General features: G+C 45.7%; 1 protein-coding gene across 12 annotated transcripts in view; it reads left to right on the top strand.

Annotated features, from left to right (window-relative positions):
* AKAP13 (A-kinase anchoring protein 13) overlaps positions 1-22602 on the top strand; it is a 1236163-nt gene that overhangs the window by 1117554 nt on the left and 96007 nt on the right. For all 12 annotated transcript variants that reach the window (XM_085644487.1, XM_085644486.1, XM_085644483.1 and 9 more), the window contains 4 exons: positions 1807-1988; positions 2095-2177; positions 5397-5579; positions 6908-7066. In XM_085644487.1, the coding sequence (XP_085500613.1) occupies positions 1807-1988; positions 2095-2177; positions 5397-5579; positions 6908-7066 (607 nt within the window). The remainder of the gene's footprint in view (positions 1-1806; positions 1989-2094; positions 2178-5396; positions 5580-6907; positions 7067-22602) is intronic.

The following is a 22602-nucleotide window of genomic DNA, read 5'->3' as shown; positions in this document are numbered from 1 at the left end:
TGGCATGGTGAGCAAAACAACGATGGATTTAGGCCCAGATCTCTGTACTGGGGTGAATGTATGACATTGTTCTGCATTCTGTCCATCAATTGTTGTTTTTGCAAGCTACAGATATATACACATCACAGAGCGGCAAAGGTAGGCTTAACCTTCATCTACTGGTGGCTGCGTGCAACAATCCTTTCACTGTGGGGACAGTGGGTGCCCCCCTCAGAGAACAAAGGCTTGACAACCTATGGCGGATTTGGGGAACAGAAAAGATGTCAAAAGCAGCACGAGGTCACAAAGAAGAAAAAGACTTCGCTAAAGAAGTCGAGGATCAGGCTCCATTGTTTTTTAAAGACTACAAAAAACGTTCTTGTCCGGGTGGGCCAGGGACTTGATATTAGGCGATTTTAAGCTGAACTAACACTACATCACAATACAAGGTCTCATCACCCCTGGGGAACTGGGAGTGAGCCCCTGCAATCAGTAGGGATAGCAGTTTGGGTGGGACAACTGATAGGGAGGGGGGACAGCACGAGGAGGAGGAGGACAAGTGTGGAGGAACAGGATTGTTTTGATGTTTAGTATCATTGAAAGTAGTGGTTATGCAAACCAACCTAAATGCCAATAAATATTTATTTATATAAGTAAAGTAACGGGCATAATAGGGCAGTGCAGTCACTGTTCTAAGCGGACACATTTTTTATTAACCCAAGTCGCGTCAAGCCAATCTGTGAAACCTAATTAAGCAACACCATGCTTTAAACAGAATAAGTCATTTTGCAGCAAAAAGAACGTAATGATGTCTTTGCACTTCGAAAACCTTGTTAAGCATACTAAAACGGTTCGAATTAATAATTAAATGGCTCACACACAAAGAAAAGAGAACAAGCATTGGCCGCGCGGCAGAAAAAGTAACGCCGCGCGGCCGTAAAAGCTAAAGTGATCGCGATCGCTCTGAAAGCAAAAGTGATCGCGATGACGCACTAAAGAGCACCACTTTTCAAAGTGCTGCTGAAGGCTAGCGGTTCACGCGTGCACGCTCTCGTCGACGCAAGCGCTAGGCCAGCCAGCAGCACTTTGAAAACTCACCTCCAAAATGTCTCTCCGAGCCAGCGCATGCGCTGGGCTCAGCAAGACCTAAAAAGGTTGATTGATAGTGATCTCGACTTCACTGGTTACTTTGGTCCCTGCTGTTTCATTTTTCCTGAGTGACGTTGACCATCACTCAAAACTTACTGCAGTCTTTTATTTTTTCTTCACAATGTTTTTGAACAGCACTCATTCGTCTCTGTAGCAGAATTTCTCCGTATTCCTTCTTGCAAGTTGCTTATAAGCCTCTTGATGTTTCCTCATTTCTTGGGAGACGTGTATTGTATATATTATTGTCCATAGTGAATTTAATTTCCCTACCACAAACGACCTGTCATTTTGTGAGTCCTCAAAATTCAGTCTTTATCAAGGAATTTAATTTCTGAGTAAACTCTATAGATACATATTCTTGAATATTGTTAGTAGTCGCAGATTGTGTTCAATGTTTTCTTTAAATAGTTCGTTTTAGCTCTGACAAAAATATACTTATAACTGCTTTTGCAGTCGGACATACTGCAAAGTGTATTTGATCTCTATGTACCTATTAAGGTAATATGGAATCGATTGTTACCCCTAGTACCGTGAAAGCAGTTGTGTGGTGATTGGATTTGGTATTCTTTTTTGCCTCCCTTCATGTTATGTACTGTATAATCAATTGGGTTATATAAATGGTTAATTGTGAACTATTTAATTAATTGTACGGAAAATAACTTCTACTGTCTGATATAGGAGCATAGATCAACCGTAATTTCTTTGAAGAGGCTGATAGTAAGAGATGTCGCTCATGAAGAGAAAGGACTGTTTCTGATTAGCATGGGAGAAAAAGATCCAGAGATGGTGGAAGTGCACACAAGTTCAAAGGAGGAACGGAACAGCTGGATACAAGCCATACAGGACACTATTAGCACAATGTAAGTGAGATGTTCTATTGCAAAATAATCAAACACCTATCATCCAGTTTCAAAATAAGCGTAAAGTATTCCAGAAGCAAAAAATGTGTGTGTTTCTGTCTCCAAGGGGAAAAGATGAAGATGAAGGAATCCCTAGTGAGTCTGAAGAAGAAAGGAAAATATTGGACACCAAATCCAAAGAATTAAAAGGTGGGCAGAACATATTAACACATTAAACATCTGAGCGGCATTGTAAAGGGCATGTGTTACATCTGTTTCATGTCGGTGTTTACCTGTGGATAGAGTTTGGTGGATGGGATACTTGGTCACAAACGTGCCTTGTATCCTTGCTGCTGTATTGCATGTGACTAGAGGTCTGGTTTTAATTGTAATGAATGGTTTGTAATCAAATACTCCAACCCCTTGACGGAGTACCGGCTTTCCTCATTTAGAAATGTCCGCCAGCCCTGCAGACATCGCTAGTCATGGGGGGAACCACTGATGTGGCGGTTCCTTTCAATGTGTTAAGTCTGACAGACGGCACAGTCAAATTGACATGCGTTTATCCTGCTTTTATTTTTTTTTAAAGAAACTCCCAGAGCAGGAGTTTGTTTTTGAAATAACAAATGACTCCTATACCAGGATATTTTCTCCCATGGTCTGAGAGTCATTTCACTGTCCATTACAGCCAGGTTCTACCCTTTATGAGGGACAGTGAAACCGGCCATTTGAACATCCACTCCCAATCGGGCAAATCATAAAAACTCAGATGGCCCGGAGTAGGCCCGCCATTGAAATGCTGAGGGTCTGCCTGCCTGTGAGTCAGGTAGGCCAACAGAGGGTTTGGCAGTACCTCGTCACAGGTACAATGGAGTACCCTTTTTGCTAAATTCTAAATCGGGTGCTAGGTTGCATGATGTGCATTGTAAGAAGTAGCAAACACAAGATGATGGACGGAATGCTGAAACCTTTCCACCACTCACCCCCAGTCATAGATCTGGGTTTAATCCATTGTTCTTTTGCTCACTAGGCCACCCCAGTTTTGACCCAGCCATTTGCAAATCAGTCTTGACTCTGTTCCTCTTGGGAACAGTCCAGCCCGAACTGCCAGGCCAGAGTCGAGGCTGTTTTGCATATGGCTTGGTCCAAACTGCAATGGTGTTGGTAGCAAAATTACGATGGATTAAACCCTGATCTGTGACTGGGGGGTGAATGTTTGACAATGTTCAACGTTCCGTTCATCATCTTTTTGTGTTGCATTTTCACCTTACGTCCGAAGGGTATGCCCAGACGTGGGTCCTGTGCTCGCTATCCCACCGGTTTCAAGCTAACCTGGATGATGAGGGGTGATGCCCCGAAACTGATCCCAGGATGCTTGTTTTCCGGTCTAGGGAGGACCTGGCCTGGTAGTTAGGGCTGGATTTTTCCCTTGAGGAACAGGGTCAAAACTAATTTGCATATGGCTGGGTCCAAACTGGAATAGCGTGGAGAGGAAAATAGCGATTGATTAAACCCAGATCTGTGACTGGCGGTTAGAGTTAAAAAATGTCCATCATCTTTTTGTGTTGTAAAAAAGTAGACTGATTTTTAGGATTTTTCATGTTAATGGGTGTCAACAACTGAATGTTTAATTATAGAGTGGTCTTCCAAATACCGGACATTTGGCCTGAAATAATTGTACTTGTTTTCAGAACAGCCCCTTGCGGTCTGTTGTGATGAAAATTGGATATTGTTTGAGATTAAATATATTTTTAAAGAGGCGCGGAGTTGATTACAAAATTATTGTGGAGTGAGCTGTAGTTTAGAATTCTGCCCAGAGCATTGAGCACTTATGCATAAGAGCCAGGCAAGTAAGGCAGTCAGTCTGCATATATCCTCTTCGATAGAGACAGACATGGTTACTATAAGTTTAAGCTGCTCATTTGTCATTACATTTATTTTTATAATTAATACTAATTGTATGTGGGCCAGAAACATCTAAAGATGTCTGTTCAGTGGTATCCACTCTTTATCAAAACAGTACTGTCTTAAGCTAATACTGTCCAAACGATCCTCATGTAAATATGGACTAGGGACAGAGGGGCCCCTGAGGGGAAGCCGGACCGCCCGAAGCAAGGATTATAACCCTCCGTGCTCAGTAACTACCCGGAGTTGTCTCCTATGCTAACCTAAATTGGTATCGTAAATTGTCTTCTTTTCCGTCTCCCACCAGTTGTTCCTTGACTTCTAAAAGGTAAGTCAATCATGAAAAGTGGTTTAGGTGTCTAACTATGTATACATTTGGCCGATATATTATAATGGTGGGTATGTATCTATATATTTACATATCATTATACTTCCTGGAGTACAGAAAAAGAAAAATGGTATATATATATATATATAATATATATATATATGTATATATGTATATATATATGTATATATGTAAATATTTTTAGAATTGTATCCATATCTTAAATAATCCTTTCCAAACTGCCCCCTCCCACACTTAAACCTCCTTTATCCTACTCATCCAACCAACAGGCGCACATATCCACTACTCCCAATACAATTGTACATTTACTCTGCTAAGCCAACAAAACCAATCTATCCCGTCTACACTATACATTTAGGGCCTGCAATCTCAATGAGCAATTCATTACTTAACACCATTTTCATCACTTATCCCCAGGAAGAAGGAAAACAACTTTTTAATTCACTTTATAAAAAAAAAAAAAACATTGGGTTCCAGAATAACCTGCTACTGCCGAATAGCGCTTCAACTAACGCTGTCAGGGGTAGTAAGCACTGTATGTATGCAGTTTACATAGCCCTTTAACAGAGTGCGTGTTAACAGTGGCAATTAAAACATATCTAAAATCTTTTGTTCCACTGATGTGAAAAACTACGGCCATTTCAGTTTTAAACATTTTTAGACTGAAAACTGAGGTTGCATGGCGTTTAGTGTAGACCGCGGTACAGGAATGATTGTGCGTGTGTGTGAGAAACTCTAGTAGCCTTTAGGCACGCACTGTGCCTCCATGTTGTGCACGCTTGGACAGTTTACAATTAAGGATGCAATGTGCTTGCCTGAAACGCGGTAAATGTCCCTTGCACAGTCGTAACATCCTGTGAGGTTAATTTGTATCAATATGCGCATTCCTAGAACTCCGACACATCGCTGGATGGTTATTAAAATAGAAATTATATTTTCAGTCTGAAATTAGAGTTTAGGACGAGGATGCAAAGAAATTCCTGAAGGTGGCACTGTTGTAACATATTTTTGATAGTGTTTATCATTCGGGAGCACATTTGTGATGATCATGGCCGTTGTTGGGGAACATAACGGTAGGATCATTCTTCAGTTGCTCCAAAAATGTATCATTATGTAAGTATTACATTATACTGCACCCAAACACTATAAATAAACTCCTATCCTTTAATTCACAGAGCAACTTCAGCAAAAAGACAGACAGATCTTGACGTTGTTAAATGAAAAAGAAAGCATTTTCCGAAACTTGTGCTGTGGCCAGGAAGACAGCTCTCAGGATGTGGTGTCCAGGGCACTGTTTAGGGCCAACTCTGAAGAGGCTCTGAAGGGGGAGGAATTGGTGAAAACGGCGATAAAAGAGGGTAAGCAACGTGACATTTTGTCAAAAGGTTCGATAAAGTTGCAGATTTGGGAAGCTGTGTTTAATTTTCTTGACTCTTTAATGTGGAAAAGAAAGGGAGAGAGGGAAAATAATATGCAAATACAAAGTTTAATTCGGGAGGAAATTCCTATCTCGGGTCTCAACTCATGATGGAATAAGCTACTTTCTTAACCAGGAATGGATGGTTGCTTGACAGCCAGTCGTATGTGGTTTCATTAAAAAGCCTAGTGGAATTTTTGAAAATCATGTTGGTGATAATATATATATTTTTTAAAGTAATCTATTGTTAAATTAAATTCGGATTCTTACCCTCATACACACCTAGTTTTATCTATATGGACTTTCTAGTTGTTCCGTCAGCGTGGTTTCCTCTAATTAGTATACAAAAAAGGTAGTAACTAGTGCGAATTCGGTTATTATAGGCCTGCGCCTCCCCCGACTTTGGAACCTGCTACTAATGCATATGGGCGTAGCATGGCTCATGGAATGGGACCAAAAACATTCAGGTTGGTTCCTGGTATTCCAGGAGCCGAGGTAGAACACTTGAAGTGTCCTATTGTGTTTTTATCGAACGAGTCTCAGTTTTAAATCACAGGGTGCAAAAAGAACATAGATGATCTCAGAATTACTTTTGCTGGAGACATGGGCACAGAATGATAGCCGATACTCTGATGCCGAGCAGCACGATTCATAAGTATAATCAAAATATAATCAAAAATGAGTTGCCAAGCACTTTTTCCGGATGGATACCTAAGGGCTATGTGACGCAAATGCACTGACACCTGCTTCATCAGGTTTCCATCAAGGTGACTCCGTGAAAGTTTTTCGACCACCAAGGGAGTACTTTTTCTCCAAAGATAGTTGAGTTTGCACAATATAACACATTCAAAATAATGTTTTAGTCTGAAGAAATTGTTTTTAATAATTTTGATTACATTTTTGAAAGGATGTAAATTACAGAAATCACAAGTCCTGCCTGATGAAACACCTGTGTTTGAAAAAGAGGTTTGATTGTTCTTTGAAACTTATCTCACTGTCTTGATGTAAAATTGCCTGTTTCAAAGCAGTCATCTGTTTCTGGTTGTCAACACAAATAATGGCTTGGCAATTCACGGACCTCCACTTTTCAGTGGAGGTCCGTGAATTGAAACGTGATTCCTCTTGATGCCAAGCCATTATTTGTGTTGACAGATGTTGAGTGGAGGGCGGCTTGGCATTTTCCCTCTATAGCTCCTAGTTGAAAAGAGATCTGTTTCTGATTAACAAGAGAACATGCTGCAGAGTTCTAATTTTGCTATGTTTTTTCAGTTGAAACCCTTCAAGATATAGTGACCAGTAATCTGGGCAGCACTGTTGGACACCAGATCAGCAGTTCTACAGAACTTGGAGTGGTGACCCCGGTCTCCCTTCCCAGGAGAGCTGAAACCTTTGGAGGATTCGACAGCCATCAAATGACTTCTCTAAAAAGTATGCTTTCTCCTCTTCTTTTTTCCTGTGCACTGTGTCCTTTGCCTTCCCAAAGCATCTTTTTCAAGTGCTTCCTCATTCTGAGCTCCCTCTAGATGCTTGTTGTCAGGTTAAATGTAGAAGTGAGCACGGTATGGAGCCACTCTGATCATACCAGCATGTGAAAGTCAACTAGTCCTTAGAAAACAGCACCTTCTAATCGCAGAGCCAATTCCTCAACTGGTCCCGGTGATGCTGGGCCGTCGGCATTGCCGCACTAGGTCTGGGACTTTTGAGAGCAATGCCATGCAGAATCCAAATCTGCACAATCTACACATCGATGCATGGATATTGAGCAGTTGCAGTTGAGTGCATTCGATCTTTTTCCTGAGGTTGTGATGTCGTCCTCGCATCCAGGTGTCCTTCTACAAAGTCTATCTGTGCTGGATTTGTGGCCTGGTATGGAAATAGCAAAAAAAAGACCCCATACAAGCCAAGCTGTAGTATTATCGCAAATCTAGATGCTATTTACATTGCACAGATTGATTTACTGGAACGGGAGAAGAAAGCTGATGTTATGGCGGAGGTGCAACAAAGTCTCTACTCCTACATGCTGCTAATATCAAGTGTCTTGAGTGAAATCAGTTTTGGTACTGAAGGAGTATTTTAACCTCAAAACATGACAAGGTTCCTGTTCAGGCTTGTTGGGAACGACCATCTTTTGCGCTGTATATCTCCATGATCTTTACCTTGACTGTTTTTATTGGTTGTAGAGCTCTGTGCACTTTACCTCTGCTAACCAGTGTTAAAGTTCCTGTGCTCCTCCTTTAAGTATGGTGAAATTAGCATACCCCTAATTGGTATATTCAACTTGTCTATACTTCTCTACTATATGGTACATAGTACCCCGGGCCTGTAAGTTAATGTCAAGTAGTGGGAACCCATTGTGCCACCCACTGCAGTGGCAGTGCAAACATGACTGCTGGCCTACGATTGTAGCATGGTTGTTATGTTTTTAAAATAACCCTTTTTAGCATCTTCATTCATTAGTCACCCTTAAGAAGGCCTTATTCTCCAAAAGGCAAGGTGCATGGTATACAAAAGTAGAATTTTGATATTACACATGTCCTTACAGTGAAAAGGCTTCAGAAGCTATTTCCACTGGAGCAGAGTTGGCTGTTCTATTGGAAAGCATTAGGATACAATACTGAATTTAATAATGTTATCTTCAGCTAGGAAACACCTACACAATTCTTGGACTTTTTAAAATATTTATTACAAGCACAAATTGCTGGTAAAGTCAGATATGTAAATACAATTTTTGAAAAATGTACATTTAAAATGTTACACTTTTCCTGCATAAAGCCCATTTGCATGAGCTCTACCTGGCAGCTGAATAGCTCCTTTGATGAGATGTGAAAACTGCTCCCAGAGCAGGACAAACGCTGTGTTTGTGGGGAGATGAGGGGTCTGATTCTCTGGCACGATGACTATTTGGGCTGGGTACAGGAACTTGACACTATCGCAAGCAAATGTTAGCTGACAACTTGGGAGGTCCTTTCTTTGTTGCCCCAGTCAGGCAGGCATCAACCCCAGTAGGAAAGTGTTAGAAATGGGGGTCTCTGGTTGGCAATGGCTGGCTACTGTCCAAGTAGGGACCCTTCTTCCTAAGTCAGAGTAAGCAGACTGCACCCTTTGATAACTTCTGCTCAACCCTGTGGTAACGTAGCACGAGCAGCTAGGCTTATCTCAGAGGCAGTGTGTGAAGCATTTATGACCATACACAGTAACACAGTGAAGAACACTACAAATGGACACCACTCAAGTAGTTATAAAAAATAAGTATCTTTATATATAGACTTAACACAAGACCAATAACAATAAAAATCCAGAATAATAGAAAATGGGGTTTTTCTAAAAAGGCTGCAAAAATATTTCAAGGTGCACAAAGAGGTGTTCAGTTCAAGGCAGTGGTCTCTGCGACCCTTTTACTCACAAGATACCTGGATTCTGTAGCAAAGCAACAAAAATGTTGCTAAGGAGATGTAGCGATGATTTTCCTGCCGCTAACCAGCGATGCGTTGAATCCTTGCCGCAAGGGAGGATGATGTGCTGGTCTGTGGGCAGGACAAAGCGACAAACATCTGCACGCTAAGCTGGCGATGCGATAAAATCCTTGCCCCAAAGGGAGGATGATGCGCCGAGCCTGTTGCGTGTGCGATCTTGTTGCGATGAAAGTAAATGGCGCTCCGCGAGGGAGCGACGATCCTGATGCGATGCGATTAAAATGGCGAACGCTCGGCGTCCGCGCTGCGATGTCATGAAGCGGTGAACTCGATGCGATGATCTTTAGTTAGCGAGCGTTTTGAGGCCCGCTAACATGCAATTCGATAATCTTCTTGTCAGCGAGCGTTTTCAGGCCCGCAGACAGATGATGCGATGAACTTGGGTTAGCGAGCGTTTTGGGGCCCGCTAACAGGCAATGCGATAATCTTCGGGTTAGCAAGCGTTTTCAGGCCCGCAGACAGGTGATGCGATGATCTCCAGTAGCGAGCACTCGGCGGCAGCAAAGCGACGATTTTCCTCACGCTCTCCAGCTGCAGCTGCTCGCAAACGGGCGTTAGCGACGATTTTCAGCGCTCTCTTCTCCACAGTAGCACTAGAGGCGCTGGAACTCACAGGAGCCTCACCTGCAGATAGAAATCCTCACTGGGAGGAAACAGGAGGCTGGTGGTGGAGTCTGATGTGCCTGAGACTCCTGCAGGAGGCTAGCTCTCTTCTAGCCCTTAGGTGATTGCTGTAGCAAAAATAAAAGTTCCTTCAAAGTCCTTTTCCTCTTCTTCCAAGTCCAGTAGTAACCACTGCAGGCCAGTCCAAGAAACAGCACACAAGCACAAGGACAGTCCTTCTGAAGATTCCTTCAGTTACACGTACAGAGGTTCTTCTTGTTGTCCAGGAGCAATACAAATTGTAGGGGTTTGGGCACAGATATTTATACTCCAAAAGTCTTTGTTTTAAAGAGTCACAAGTCACTGAACCCAGCCAGAACCAGTTCTGCCCAGCCCTGGAGCACTTTGTTTACCAGGCTGCATCCTTCCTTTCAGAAAGAGGGGCTCTTCCATCAGACGCACAGGGGGAGGTGGAGCCAGCATTCACCTTGCCAGGCACAGCCCTATTCAGGCCCAGGAGCTACCCCTCCCCATACTCCAATGCAGATCTCTCTATTCAACCCAGGTCTGACTCAGCCTGCCCTGTCCCTCCAAAACCAGACAGCCAATACACATAACAGCAGAGCACACTGGAAGGCTTAGGCAAGAAAATACCTACTTTCTAAAAGTGGTATTTTCAAACACAGAATATAAAAATAAACTTCACTAAAAGATGTATTTTAATATTCTGAGCTCAGGCATACTAAATTCGTTTTTCTACCATGTTCTGTGGGTCAGTTAGGACTATAGAATGTAATAGCCAAACCTCTCATTCTGGCCTATGGAGAGCAGGTAGCCTTACAGTAGTGAAAAAGGAAATTGGGTGTAATTCACTACCAGGACATGCTACACACATCAGATCATGTCCTACCTTACACATACAATGCACCCTACCATTGGGGTGGCTTACATGATGCCAAGGGAAGGTTCAGGGGCTGGGAAGTGGGTGCACTTCACAGCCGAGATGGCAGTTCTGGACTGCACACAGACACTGCAGTGGCAGATCTGAGACACACTTTACAAGCTGCTTCTGAGGGTGGCGCAAACCAGCGCTGCAGGCCCACCGGCAGCATTTGGTTTACCAGCCCTGGGCACACACAGGCCACGCTACTGGGGACTAACAGGTAAACCAAATAAGCCAATCATGGATATACTAATTCACAGGTCAACTTTACACAGGGAGCATTCGCGCTGTGGCACTGAATGGCACAGCGCCCAGAGCATCTATTACCAGCAAAAACAGAGGAGACAGCGAAAAATGGAAGGGAGACTCACGCCATTGGTGCCAGGTCTAACAGAAAGGAGCTGCCCCTGGAACTGGTTTAGAAAGAACTCAGAGAATGGTCACCCATTTTACTGGCCACACCTCTAGGGTGGGTAAAGATGCTCTGCAGAGAGGAAGAAAGGTTCTGGCATCTTGGTTTTAGGTGGAGAAGAGCACTTTTGAATTGTTTGTAGTAGGGCAAACAGGGAATACTGCAAGGATGGGTAGGCCTACCACATGGAACGCTTACCCCCATGGTTTAGGAAGGAGCCAGAAGGCACCCCACACATAGGCTGGTGCCAGACATGAATGTGACACCCACAGTACCGTCCTTAGAACACTTTCTAGACCTGAGGAATAACAGATTGGGACTGGACCTGCAGAATAACACACAAGGACTGCACCTGCTGTATGTAACCCGAGCCTAGAAAGCAGGACCTGCTCTCCTTTTACCTAGCTGATATAAGGGGACTCCAAGGGTTATAACACTGACCTCCTGTTCAAGCTATAGGGATACTACTAGAGGGCTTTTCCCTACAACTTTCCAGTTCATCAATTCCCACTGCACCTGCTGTGGACCCTTCTGCTGCCCTCTGCTGGAGTGAGTCCTAACCCCCAAGTGCTTTCCCCAAGGTCATGATCCCTTGGCTGGTGTCAAAGTGTACTCTTAATCTTTTCTAAAACCTGGGACCTAGAATGTTTTTAGCTTCAAGAACCTCCAGAGGACCGAGAGCAACCTACCATCCAATTCAACAAAGGTGCGTTGTCACTGGGCCCAAGATTCAGCTTTTCCACAGCAGCAAATGCAATTCACTGGGACCACTAGGGAAGGAATCTGGCTTCCTGAAGCCCTCTTTGGCTACAGCCTGCTGTCTTGCCTGTCAAAGTTTCTGTGCTAAAAAAAATCAGAAGGTAGAACTCTTCAGCAGGTGAAGGCGACAAAAGTATCCCGCTGGAGAAGGACCTTCTTCCTTTGCAAAATTCACATTTCTCTTTCCTGGAGCTTTCCCACAAAAAGTCAACAGCTTCATTGGACATTGTTGAGTGATAACTGGATGCAGTGGAGCCCTCTTCGCCACAGTCTATTCCTTGCCCCGCTGAGGGGCTTTGACTTCCATTTCAGAGACTAATTCCAAAAGATAACACTTCCAACTAGGTTAAACTTAGTTTCTATATCCGACCAGAGCGTCATCCTTGTCAACCTTAACTTGCACTTAGATACCAGTCAATCACAACCAGATTACGATGCTTATTAGTGCTATTGTTACATTTAAACTTGAAAAATTCATAACTCCACTTCCCCTTATTGGAGTTTTGTCATGCTAGTATCATTTTATTTATTTACATTTACTCTATTATTCTAACTAGGTTTGAGATCTTTCTTATGCTGTGCTATGATGTTTTACTGTTTTGGGGGTGCATAAATACTTTACTCATTGCCTCTAAGTTAAGCCTGTCTGCTCTGTCATAGCTACTGGGGGGATGTGAGGGTGCGGGGGGGGACTCAGGTTTATGTAGTGACTCTAGTGGTTCACCTTGACCAGGGTTACAGTTAATATTTGAGGTGGGCACACACCTCTACCAACTAATATCCCAATTTTCTGCAAAGCCCTGAAGAAGTTCTGGATATGACGGAATGAAACGTGTTGGCTTGAATGAGTTGTTTATATGCATCAAAGAAAATATAGAATTGTTTTATGAAACAAAGGCAGTGTTGACTTTGAAATTCAATCCTGGGCCTGTGCATCAAAAACCTTTCCATGCTGCTTCTTGCCTTCAGTCAGACTGGAGGAGCTGGATTACTCTAACCTTGTGTAGACAGACACAGTTCACAGCTTCCAAACTTCATAGAGCTCCTGTGAGTGCGACCCTGGTTTGTATCTTCAAGGCAGACAGTCTCTTTTAGTCACTCTGAGTCTACCTAAGCCAGTGGATAGTGTCTCCCACCTTCCCTGGTACAAGTTCATCCTTTGGTGCTGACACTTGAGTTCTTACCTTCCTCTGAAAAATTCTTCTTCCAGATACATGTTCACAGTGAGTGGAAGTCTGGATTGTTAATCACTTTCAAGTTGCAGTAAAGAATCTTGATACAGATAATTGCAAAACCTGTTACAACTTGTCAACTGGCCTACAACACATGAAGAGTTTTTCCGGATGACCTTTTGTGTCCCTAGCAGCTACCAGGAGATAAGCTCACTCTGATCCTCTTTTAGATTATGCACAGTTCTTATCATAGGTAGTCGCAATCATACCTCACTCTTTCAGCACTGCAGTCTCTTTAAAGCTTACGATTTCTGCACCATGTCTATACGTGGCTTCTTTCTTGACATGTTCGGATTTCTAGGCATGTTTTGTCTCCTGAGAGCACTCACATCATATCTTTTCCATCCACGTGCCACACACAACTTCCAAACACTTCCTTCTGGTTGATGACTCTGCCCAGCGTTTGTCCTGCATTTGGCAGGGAAGCAACCTTCACAACATAAAGTTTGCCAGTCGAAGCTGGAGCTTCCGCCTGAAACACCATCACCGATTGTAAGTGTTGAAGAGGTGTGGGAATGTCTGTACTCTGATCCTCCACTGCCAGACTCTCCCTAGTTTACCACAGGTTTTTCACTTATGGATAAAACTATACAAAGTGGGTGGGTGGGTCCCAGGCCAAGCTCTTCCTATGCTGCTGCTTCGCTCCTGCTTCCACTCTGTTCCCTTGATTTTCCTTTCTTTCTGAGTGCGCCTCTCTTTCTTTCACTGATTTCTCTCCTTGCTCCCTCATTTTTTCTTATCTTTTTCTCCTTATTCCCTGATTTCTTGGTATCTCTCTCCCTGTTTCCTAGGCTATTTCTTTGAATTTTCTTTCAGTGTTTCCTTTATTCCCCACCTCTTTGCCACTCCTCTTAGGTGCCCTCCTGCTGCTGTTTATCCGCCTCCCGCTTGGCCCCACTGGCCGCCTCCCAACACATCTTCCTTCTCCAAGGACCTACTTACTGGAGGCCACAGCGCAAACCCATTGAGCAGGTCCCAGGCCTAACTCTTCCCATGCTGCTGCATCGCTCCTGCTTCTACTTGGTTCCCTGTTTTTTTATTGTTGGTTTTTTTCCTTAGTGCCTGTGTCCTTGTTATCCCCATTAGTTTCATTGATTTCTCTCCCTATTCCCCTTTTTTTTCATGGATTTTGCTTCTTATTCCCCGTCTTTTCTTTGTATTTTTCTCCTTATCTCCCTTTTTTTTCCATCTCTTCGCCGTTTTCCTTTGCCACACGCTTAAACCTACCGCTTTTTTCCTGCTTCCTGCCTAGACAGGCCCAGCGCCCCTCCCTCCTCCCAGGACCTACTTAATGAAGACCACATCACAGTTGCACAACTGGCATGCTAAAGGCGCACCAAAGTCAAGCCCATCTGTGCCCGTCTGAGCCTGGACCGCACCCAGCACCAGGACCCCTGGTGTCCCCCCACCACCCGCAGATATGACGCTGCCCTCCACAAACTGAACACCGGACGATCCAGCGAATGCTGCTGCCACACTGGACAGCACTTTGCAGTAGGGCTGTTCTCCTGCACCAGATGCATCTTCTCCTGCACCAGCACATCCACCATCACACCACAATGCATCATTTCAACCTCTCTTCACACAATGCTAGAAGTAACACGCCGACTCTACTGCCTGCTACTCCACACACACTTGGTGAAAGCATTACACTGAATTATGTGACTTCGACATCCTTGCACCCGACATAGTCTTCCTCACCAAGACCTGGCTCAACACCACGTCGGCCCCTGACATTGCCACAGCGATCCCCAATGGATATAAAATCCCTCACCGGGACTTCACCAACAAGCCAGGGGAGGAAGGGAGCAACAGCCATCATCCACAAAGAGACCATACAGTGCAACACACACAACACCACCAGCCCCATGGAACATTTCAACTTCAAGCTCCACACGAATGAAAAGACAACCATCGGAGGCACCCTCACATACCGACCCAGAGGCCTGTGCTCCAGCTTCTGCAACACCATCGCAGACTTCATTTCGCCCGTAGCCTTGGACACCAAGGACTATATCTTTCTCTGCGACCTAAATTTCCACATCCACGATCCCAACGACAGCCACAACGCACACTTTCTTGACAGTATAAGCAGCCTCGGATTGACCCAGATCGTCTACAACCCCACACACATCGCAGGACACATGCTGGACCCCATCTTCACCTCCAGCAACCTTATCAAATACAGCCATGTCACACAACTCACATGGGCCGATCGCTCCAGCGTCCAGTTCAGCATCTCCAGCCCCCGAACTGCCACACCCAAAACGACCAGTTCTCCCTCCCCACCACCCACCACCCCCAACAGAAGTGGAACAAAATTTCAGAGACCAGCTGGGGAGACGCCCTCAACATCTCCAACCCTGCTACTGCCACCAACCTTGATCAGGGAGTTAAGAACTTCAACGCATGGATCACCAGTTGGAACTGACAGCATCGTCCCCCTCAAGAGCAACATCCAGAGAAAATCCTCCAAAAAGGCCAGCTGGTACACCCAAGAACTCAGAATCGCAAAACGAGACAGCAAACAGATGGCGAGATGGTGGTGTGCCAGCAAGGACTACTCTGATAGGGCAGCCTTCAAGACCTCTCTCAACCTCTACCACTGCCTGCTGAGGGCAACAAAGAAAACAGCCGTAGCCGCACACATCGAAACCAGCGCCAACAACACCAAGGAACTTTTCAACATTTTCAAGGAATTCTCCTACCTGGCTTCCAGCGAAAACATCATCACACCCTCAAAGGAGCTGTGAGACAACCTCACCAACTTCTTACACTACAAGATCGCAACCATGTACAGAAATTTAAAACCCTACCCCACACCTATTGACTTCCCTAACAGATGCACCACCACCGCAACCAACACGAGCCATAGACTGACCATCTGGAACCTCCTCTCCACCCAGGACTCCATTCCCACAATTAATTCCATCCACTTGAGAGCTCCCACTGACCCATGTCCGCACCACATTTTCAACTCGTAAACCAAAAGATCAGCGTGGAACTCACCACCCTGCTCAACACGCCAAAGTTAGACCACTACTCAAAAAACCCTCTTCCAACCCCATCAGACTCAAAAACTACCAGCCAATCTCACTGCTCCTTTTCCCAGCGAAGGTACTGGAAAAGATAATCAACAAGGAACTCATGACACACCTGGAACAGAACCAGCCACTCTATGCCTCCAAATCCGGCTTTTGCAGCAATCACAGCACCAAGACTACCCTTATAGGAGCAACCAAGGACATTCAAACCTTTATTGACTGACGAGAAACAGCAGCTCTGATCCTCCTCGACCTCTCAGCAGCCTTCAACACTGTATCTCACCACCTGCTGATCGAAAGGCTCCACCACATCAGCATCCAAGGGGACGCATTTAGAGGGATCACCTCCTTCCTTACCAGAAAAACCAATTACCATTACCATTACCATTACCAACCTTTCACCTCCAAACCCAAGTATATCTCCTGCGGTGTCCCCCAGAGCTCATCCCTCAGCCCCACGCTCTTCAACGCATATATGACCCCACTGGCCAACTTCATCAGATCCCACGGTCTCAACATATTTTCCTACGCACCACTACCGGGCTTCCACAGCTTCATTACAAGCGTTGCTGACTGGATGAAGAACTGCCCGCAACTGAACACAGACTATACAGAAGTACTGATCTTCGGCGACAGCAGCAACATATGGAACGACTCCTGGTGGCCATCAGACCTAGGACCCGCACCCACTCTCTCCGGTCACACCAGAATCCTCGAAATAATCATTGACAACAAGCTCACCATGAAGTCCCAGATCAACGTAGTCTCTTCCGCCTGCTTCTTCACTCTACTCAATATCTTTAAGAGGCTACCCCTACACATGAGATGCACAGTGACTGGAATACAGCAATGCTCCCTATTTAGGAATCTCTGCACACCTCCTACAGAGACTTCAGACCATACAGAACACTGCAGCCAGACTCCCCCTCGACCTTCGCCAACGAACCCTTATCACACTCCACCTCAGAAAACTCCACTGGCTCCCAGTACAGAAGACATGCTAGTTCAAGCTGCTAACCCATGCACACAAGGCTCGACACAACCAAGGACCCACCTACATTAACCACCGTTTGAACTTCCACCAACCATCGAGAAGACTGCGCTCCGTCTCCCTATCACTTGCCCATACTCCATTCCTCTACCGAAGTAGAAGTGGAAGGCGTTCCTTCTCCCACATTCCAACTAAGACCTGGAACAGCTTTCCCACGCAACTCTGGACCATCATCTCACTTCAGGAATTCTGAAGGGCCCTTAAGACCTGACTGTTAGAATGAGCCTTCAGGACCTGCAAGTGCCTGGATACACCATTGGATGATTAGCCACGCAATGGAAATCCGTCTTCATTGATTGAAAGCTTTTCAAAACATCAGAAGATATCACAACTCGTCCTGGTAAAAATCGACCCTACGAAAAGCAAAATACTTTTGTTCTCTTCCATAGTAAACCAGTGCTTCTCAGTTTATTAATCCATGATCCAAGGCTCCTTAGAAAAATGGCCTTTGTTAGAAATTGGGTTGTGGGTTGACTGTGGTATGATCCCTTGTCAAGCAGCGACCACAATCCTAGTCAGCGTAGGATACAGGCAAACTCTAAATCTTATAGACATCTAGCCGCAGATTCCTTACCTTTGAATTTCTCAGGCATCAGACTGAATCTGGAAAAATTTTCTTTGAGCAATACCCTTGCATGCCGATAGGTGGCGTTGGTCTGCACCGCGTGACTTCGTTGGCGTCCTCTCCTCTGTTATGTCTACGTCACCTATATAGGCACCACCTCGGCGCTCCGACGTCAGTTCCGTTTTTTCCTTGCCAGCCAGCGCAGATTCATGACGAGAGCAACCCTCTGTCACCGACCGATCCCTTGGGTTTTAGGTTGCTTCTTAAGTCCTATTCTGAACGGCTAGGCATGGAGGAAGATTGGGAGGGGTCGCTGGGCAAGACCAGCCTTATGGGATGGACTAGTATGAGGAATTGGATGACACAGTGGACTGGATATTTCTCCAGATTCTGGCCTGCTTTCTTCCCCAACCGTGGCTACGGAGGAGGGGGGTAACATACCAAATGGTGGTGCGAATGGCAGCTGGGGTCCTGGGCCTTCAGTTCCCTTCGGTGGCAGTCAAGACTAACATTTTGATGGAAGTCCTGCAACCTGGTGCCTCCTCCTCAGAACGCCTATCAACGAGGCCTTAACCGATGTCCTGCTGGAAACCTGGTCCAAGCCCTGCACAGGGGCTCCTGTTAATAGGATAATTGTGCACCGCCATCACCCTTTACCGGGTGATTCAACTTTCCTCACCAACGACCCTACCCCTGATACCTTGGTGGTCCGAGCCACTACATCTCAAGGCGCATTCCCTTCCGCACCTCGGAATAGGGAATCCAAGAGGCTAGATAGTTGGGGCAAGTAAATGTTATCTTCTGCCAGTCTTGCATTGCGGTCGGTGAACACAGTGTACTTATTGACCCGTTACTCCCAGACTTGTGGCAAACAGTTGCGCAAGTGCTGCCACAGGTCCCGAAGGAGGCCCAGGCCATCCTCTCCCAAGCCGTGTCGGATGGGAGAGAAGTGGCAAAGTTCACCATTCGTTGTGGTATCGACATGACCGACTCGCTGGACAGAGCGATTTCATCAACCGCGGCTGTTCGACAGCTGCCTGACTGAGGACTTCTGACTTTTCAGATGATGTCCAGGCCTCGCTCATAGACATGCCCTTTAAGAGCACCCATCTCTAGAGATGAAACATACGACCGCGATTGGTTCGGAGGCAGATCCCTCTCTCTTCCCGAACCAGAACACATAGTATTGACGGATCCGTCACTTCTGGGATCGGCCAGCCATGTGGGAGAGGTGGAGATCAGAGGACTCTGGTCTCCGGCAGAATGCTTCTCCTCATCAATTTGGTGGAGCTCCGAGCGATTCACTTGGTATTGAATACCATTCTTCCTTCAATCAATGAAAAGCTGGTTCAAGTGTTCACGGACAACAACACCACCACCATATGGTACTCCAATAAACAGGGTTAGGTGGAGTTGTGAGCCATTTGTCAGGAGGCCATGCGTCTCTGAACATGGCCAGAACATCAGAGCATATCCCTGGTAGTTCAACACCTGGTAGGTTCTCTGAATGCCAGGGAGGACGAACTCAGTCGTCGATGTCTAGCTGATCACAAATGACTTCTCCTTCTGGAGGTCGCACAAGGTCTTTTTCAACAGTGGGGAAGAGCCTTGGTTAGGTCTGTTCACCTCCAGTAAGAACGCGCAATTTCAGGAGTTTTGCATTCTGGCTTTTCTAAGGCAGCACTCGCTCGGAGACGCTTTTCGTTTTGAATGGAGTTCAGGCCTGCTATATGCCTTTCTGCCAATACCACTCATGTCCAAAGGGCTCCAGAAGATCAGGAGCAACCAGGCCCAAGTCATTCTTGTGGCACAAGACTGGGCAGGAGAGTCTGGTATCCAGAGCTTCTCCAAATGAGCCTCAATCCTCCGATCAGGCTGCCTCTTCGGGAAGGTCTGCTGTCGCAGCAGTAGTGGAGAATCCTCCAATGAACTCTAAGCCTCCTTGCGTGGAAATTGAGCAACGGCAGTTGATAGCTTTCAACCTTCCTCCTGAAGTCTGTAATGTTATTTTAGCAATCAGGCATCCCTGTACCAAAACCGTGTACACTGGCGATAGCAAAAATTCGTAAAATATTGTACAGAGAGGTCTATTAATCCTCCTACTACTTCTCTTTCTCATGTTTTGCTTTTCGTTTTGACCTTTGCCCAGCAGGACTCTGCTCTGGGCACTGTCAAGGGGATATCTTTCGGCCTGGTCTGCCTTTGCGAGGCTGCTGGACCAACCCTCTTTATTTAAATCCCCTATTGTAAATATATTTCTTAAGGGGCTTGTACATATGTTCTCACGTGCCCCTTTAATTATGCCTCAGTGGGACTTTAATTTGGTTCTGACCTTCCTGATATGAGCTCTGTTTGCACCTCTGCACTACTGCCCCCTCCGGCTGCAAACCTTCCAAACAGCCTTTTTAGTGACAATCGCTTCTGTCAGGAGGGTGAGCGAATTGCAGGCTTTATCATCCAAGTCTCCTTACCAGACCATCTTCCCTGATAAGTTGGTGCTTCGCACTAGGCCTTCTTTCTTACTAAAAGTGGTAACACCATTCCGCATGGGGTAATCTGTCACCTTGCCCAGTTTCTATGCTCCTCCGCACCCCTCTAAAGAAGAAGAGCCACTCCACTGTCTGGACCCAAAAAGAGCTTTGCCATTCTACTGAGACTGCACTAAAGTGTTCTGTGTGGACGTCCAACTCTTCATGGGGTACTTGGATCAAAGAAATGTCATGAGGTGCAAAGAGGAGTATCTTGTGATGGGTCATCCTCTGCATCAAAATTTGCTGTGCTCCGGCCAAAAAGCAGCCTCCTAAAGGCTTAAGGGTTCATTCCACCAAGCTAAGGCTGCTGCTACGGTTTTGCAATGTGGAGTTCCAGTCCTTGACATTTGCCAAGCAGCAACATGGGCATCCCTGCACATGTTTCCCAAGCACTGCTGCATCGACAGCCAATTCCGAAGGGACAGCCTTTTTGGTCACTCTGCCAGCAGGACTTCCTGATCTAAAGTTTTCTGCAGTTCCTCCCCGGTATGGTATGGGATGGTATTGTTTGTGTATATATTCAACGGTAAGGAATCTGTGGAAAGATACCTCTATCAGATGGACCAAGTTACTTACCATCGGTATTGCCTTATGTGTTCGAGACATAATCTAGCTGCATATTCCTTACCGACCCGTCCATCCTTCCCGCACTGCGGACAGGTTTCTAGGGACAGGGCTGACCCCCTTTCAGGGCCCTAGTTGTTCAGAAATGCATCAATGTATGTACAATTCATGGCTCTGCTCTCCTGGCATGGAAAGTTGTGAAAAGTAACTGAAGTCACCCTGGTGGTGCCTATATAGGTGATGCGGACGTCACAGTGGCAGAGACTACGACGTCACACGGAGCTGAGTGACTCCACCTACTTGTGTCCAAGTGTTTTGCTTGAAGAAAAACCTTTCGGATCCAGTCTGACTCCTGGAAATTCAAAGGTAAGGAATCTGCAGCTAGATCATGTCTCTACCAGATAAGGCGTTACGGAAGGTAAGTAACTTGTCCATTAACCTGTGCTTACCCTCTGGTAGCTTGGCACAGAGTAGTCGGGCTTAACTTAGAAACCGTGTGTAAAGTATTTGTGCAACACTTCAAACAGCGAAAACACTACATGAAATGATTTCATGTCTGGTTATTAAAAATAGCTCTGATTTTAATAAAAAAACAAGACCAATACTACAAAAGTTCAACTATTAGAACCAGAGATATTGATTTTCAAATTTTGTAGTGAAAATAGTGTCAAAAAATGAAAGCACTATTGGTGATATCTGGTCGTGCATGACTGGGATAAAAAGACACAAGTTCAGGCCAACAGCAGTGGAGTGCGGGCTGGGTACAGGGACCCAGTTAAGCCCACCAAACAAAGTACCTTAAATTATGGTTGCGGAGCGCTCTGTGGATCCGCGTCAGAGATGCGTCGCACAGCCGAGGCGATGTGTCAGTTCCGAGATGTGGCAAGGCTGCGGTGCTAGGTCCTGATGCATTGACGTCAAGGATCCTGATGACAGGGCTTACAATGCAATGTCTGTTGTCGAGGCGGTGTGTCGGTCATGATGAGTGGTGAAGTAGCAATGCGAAGCTTTGCCGTCAAGGCTATTGCCTACAAGGAATGCGAGGAGCCTGTATTGGGAAAAGCATTGCAGAGCGGCGATTGCAAAGCTGATGCATCTATCCCAAGATGCGGGAGGCGGCAGCGATGCGAGTCTTTTGCAGCAGGTCCAATCCACACAGCAGCAATACATCGGTTCTGCTCAGGGATGCGCCGCTCAGCCGAGGAGATGTGTTGATTCTGCTTGGGCTTAGGCCCAATTTCGAGGGTCCAGGAGTGGCACCACTTGCCAGGGTAAACTCACAGATGGCAGAGTCTAGGTGCAGTGGTTGGAAGCCTGTTATCTCGCTGAGGCTTCAGATCAGGAGGCCAGCCAACAAGCCCTTGGAGTCACTCTGAGTTCTAGTGTCAAGTGATGCAGGTCCCGTCTTCCTCACCAGGCAAGAGGGCAGTAGCCAGCATATCAGCACAACCAAGCACAAGTCCAGCAGAGTGGAGTTCATCACCAGCACAGCAGTCCTTCTTCCTGGCAGAATATCCACAGATCCAGAAGTGTACTGAAGTGGTGTCTGAGGTCCAGTACTTAAACTCATTGGTGGCTTTGAAGTGGGCGAGACATCAACACCATGCCTCTGAAGTTCACAGATGTCTTACCTGCTTGTCCTGGCTCCAGACTCACTGCAAGGGGGAATGCAACCCTTTGTGTGTGGACAGGACACAGCCTATTCAGTTGTAAGCAAGGCTGTGCCCAGCTCCGCTACTCCAAACTGCCAGTGATGACTCACTCAGTCACACCTAAGCTCTGATTGT

This window comes from Triturus cristatus, chromosome 3_1, assembly GCF_964204655.1.
Source record: "Triturus cristatus chromosome 3_1, aTriCri1.1, whole genome shotgun sequence".
NCBI classification, from domain to species: domain Eukaryota; kingdom Metazoa; phylum Chordata; class Amphibia; order Caudata; family Salamandridae; genus Triturus; species Triturus cristatus.
This window is presented reverse-complemented; position numbering and strand designations above follow the sequence as displayed.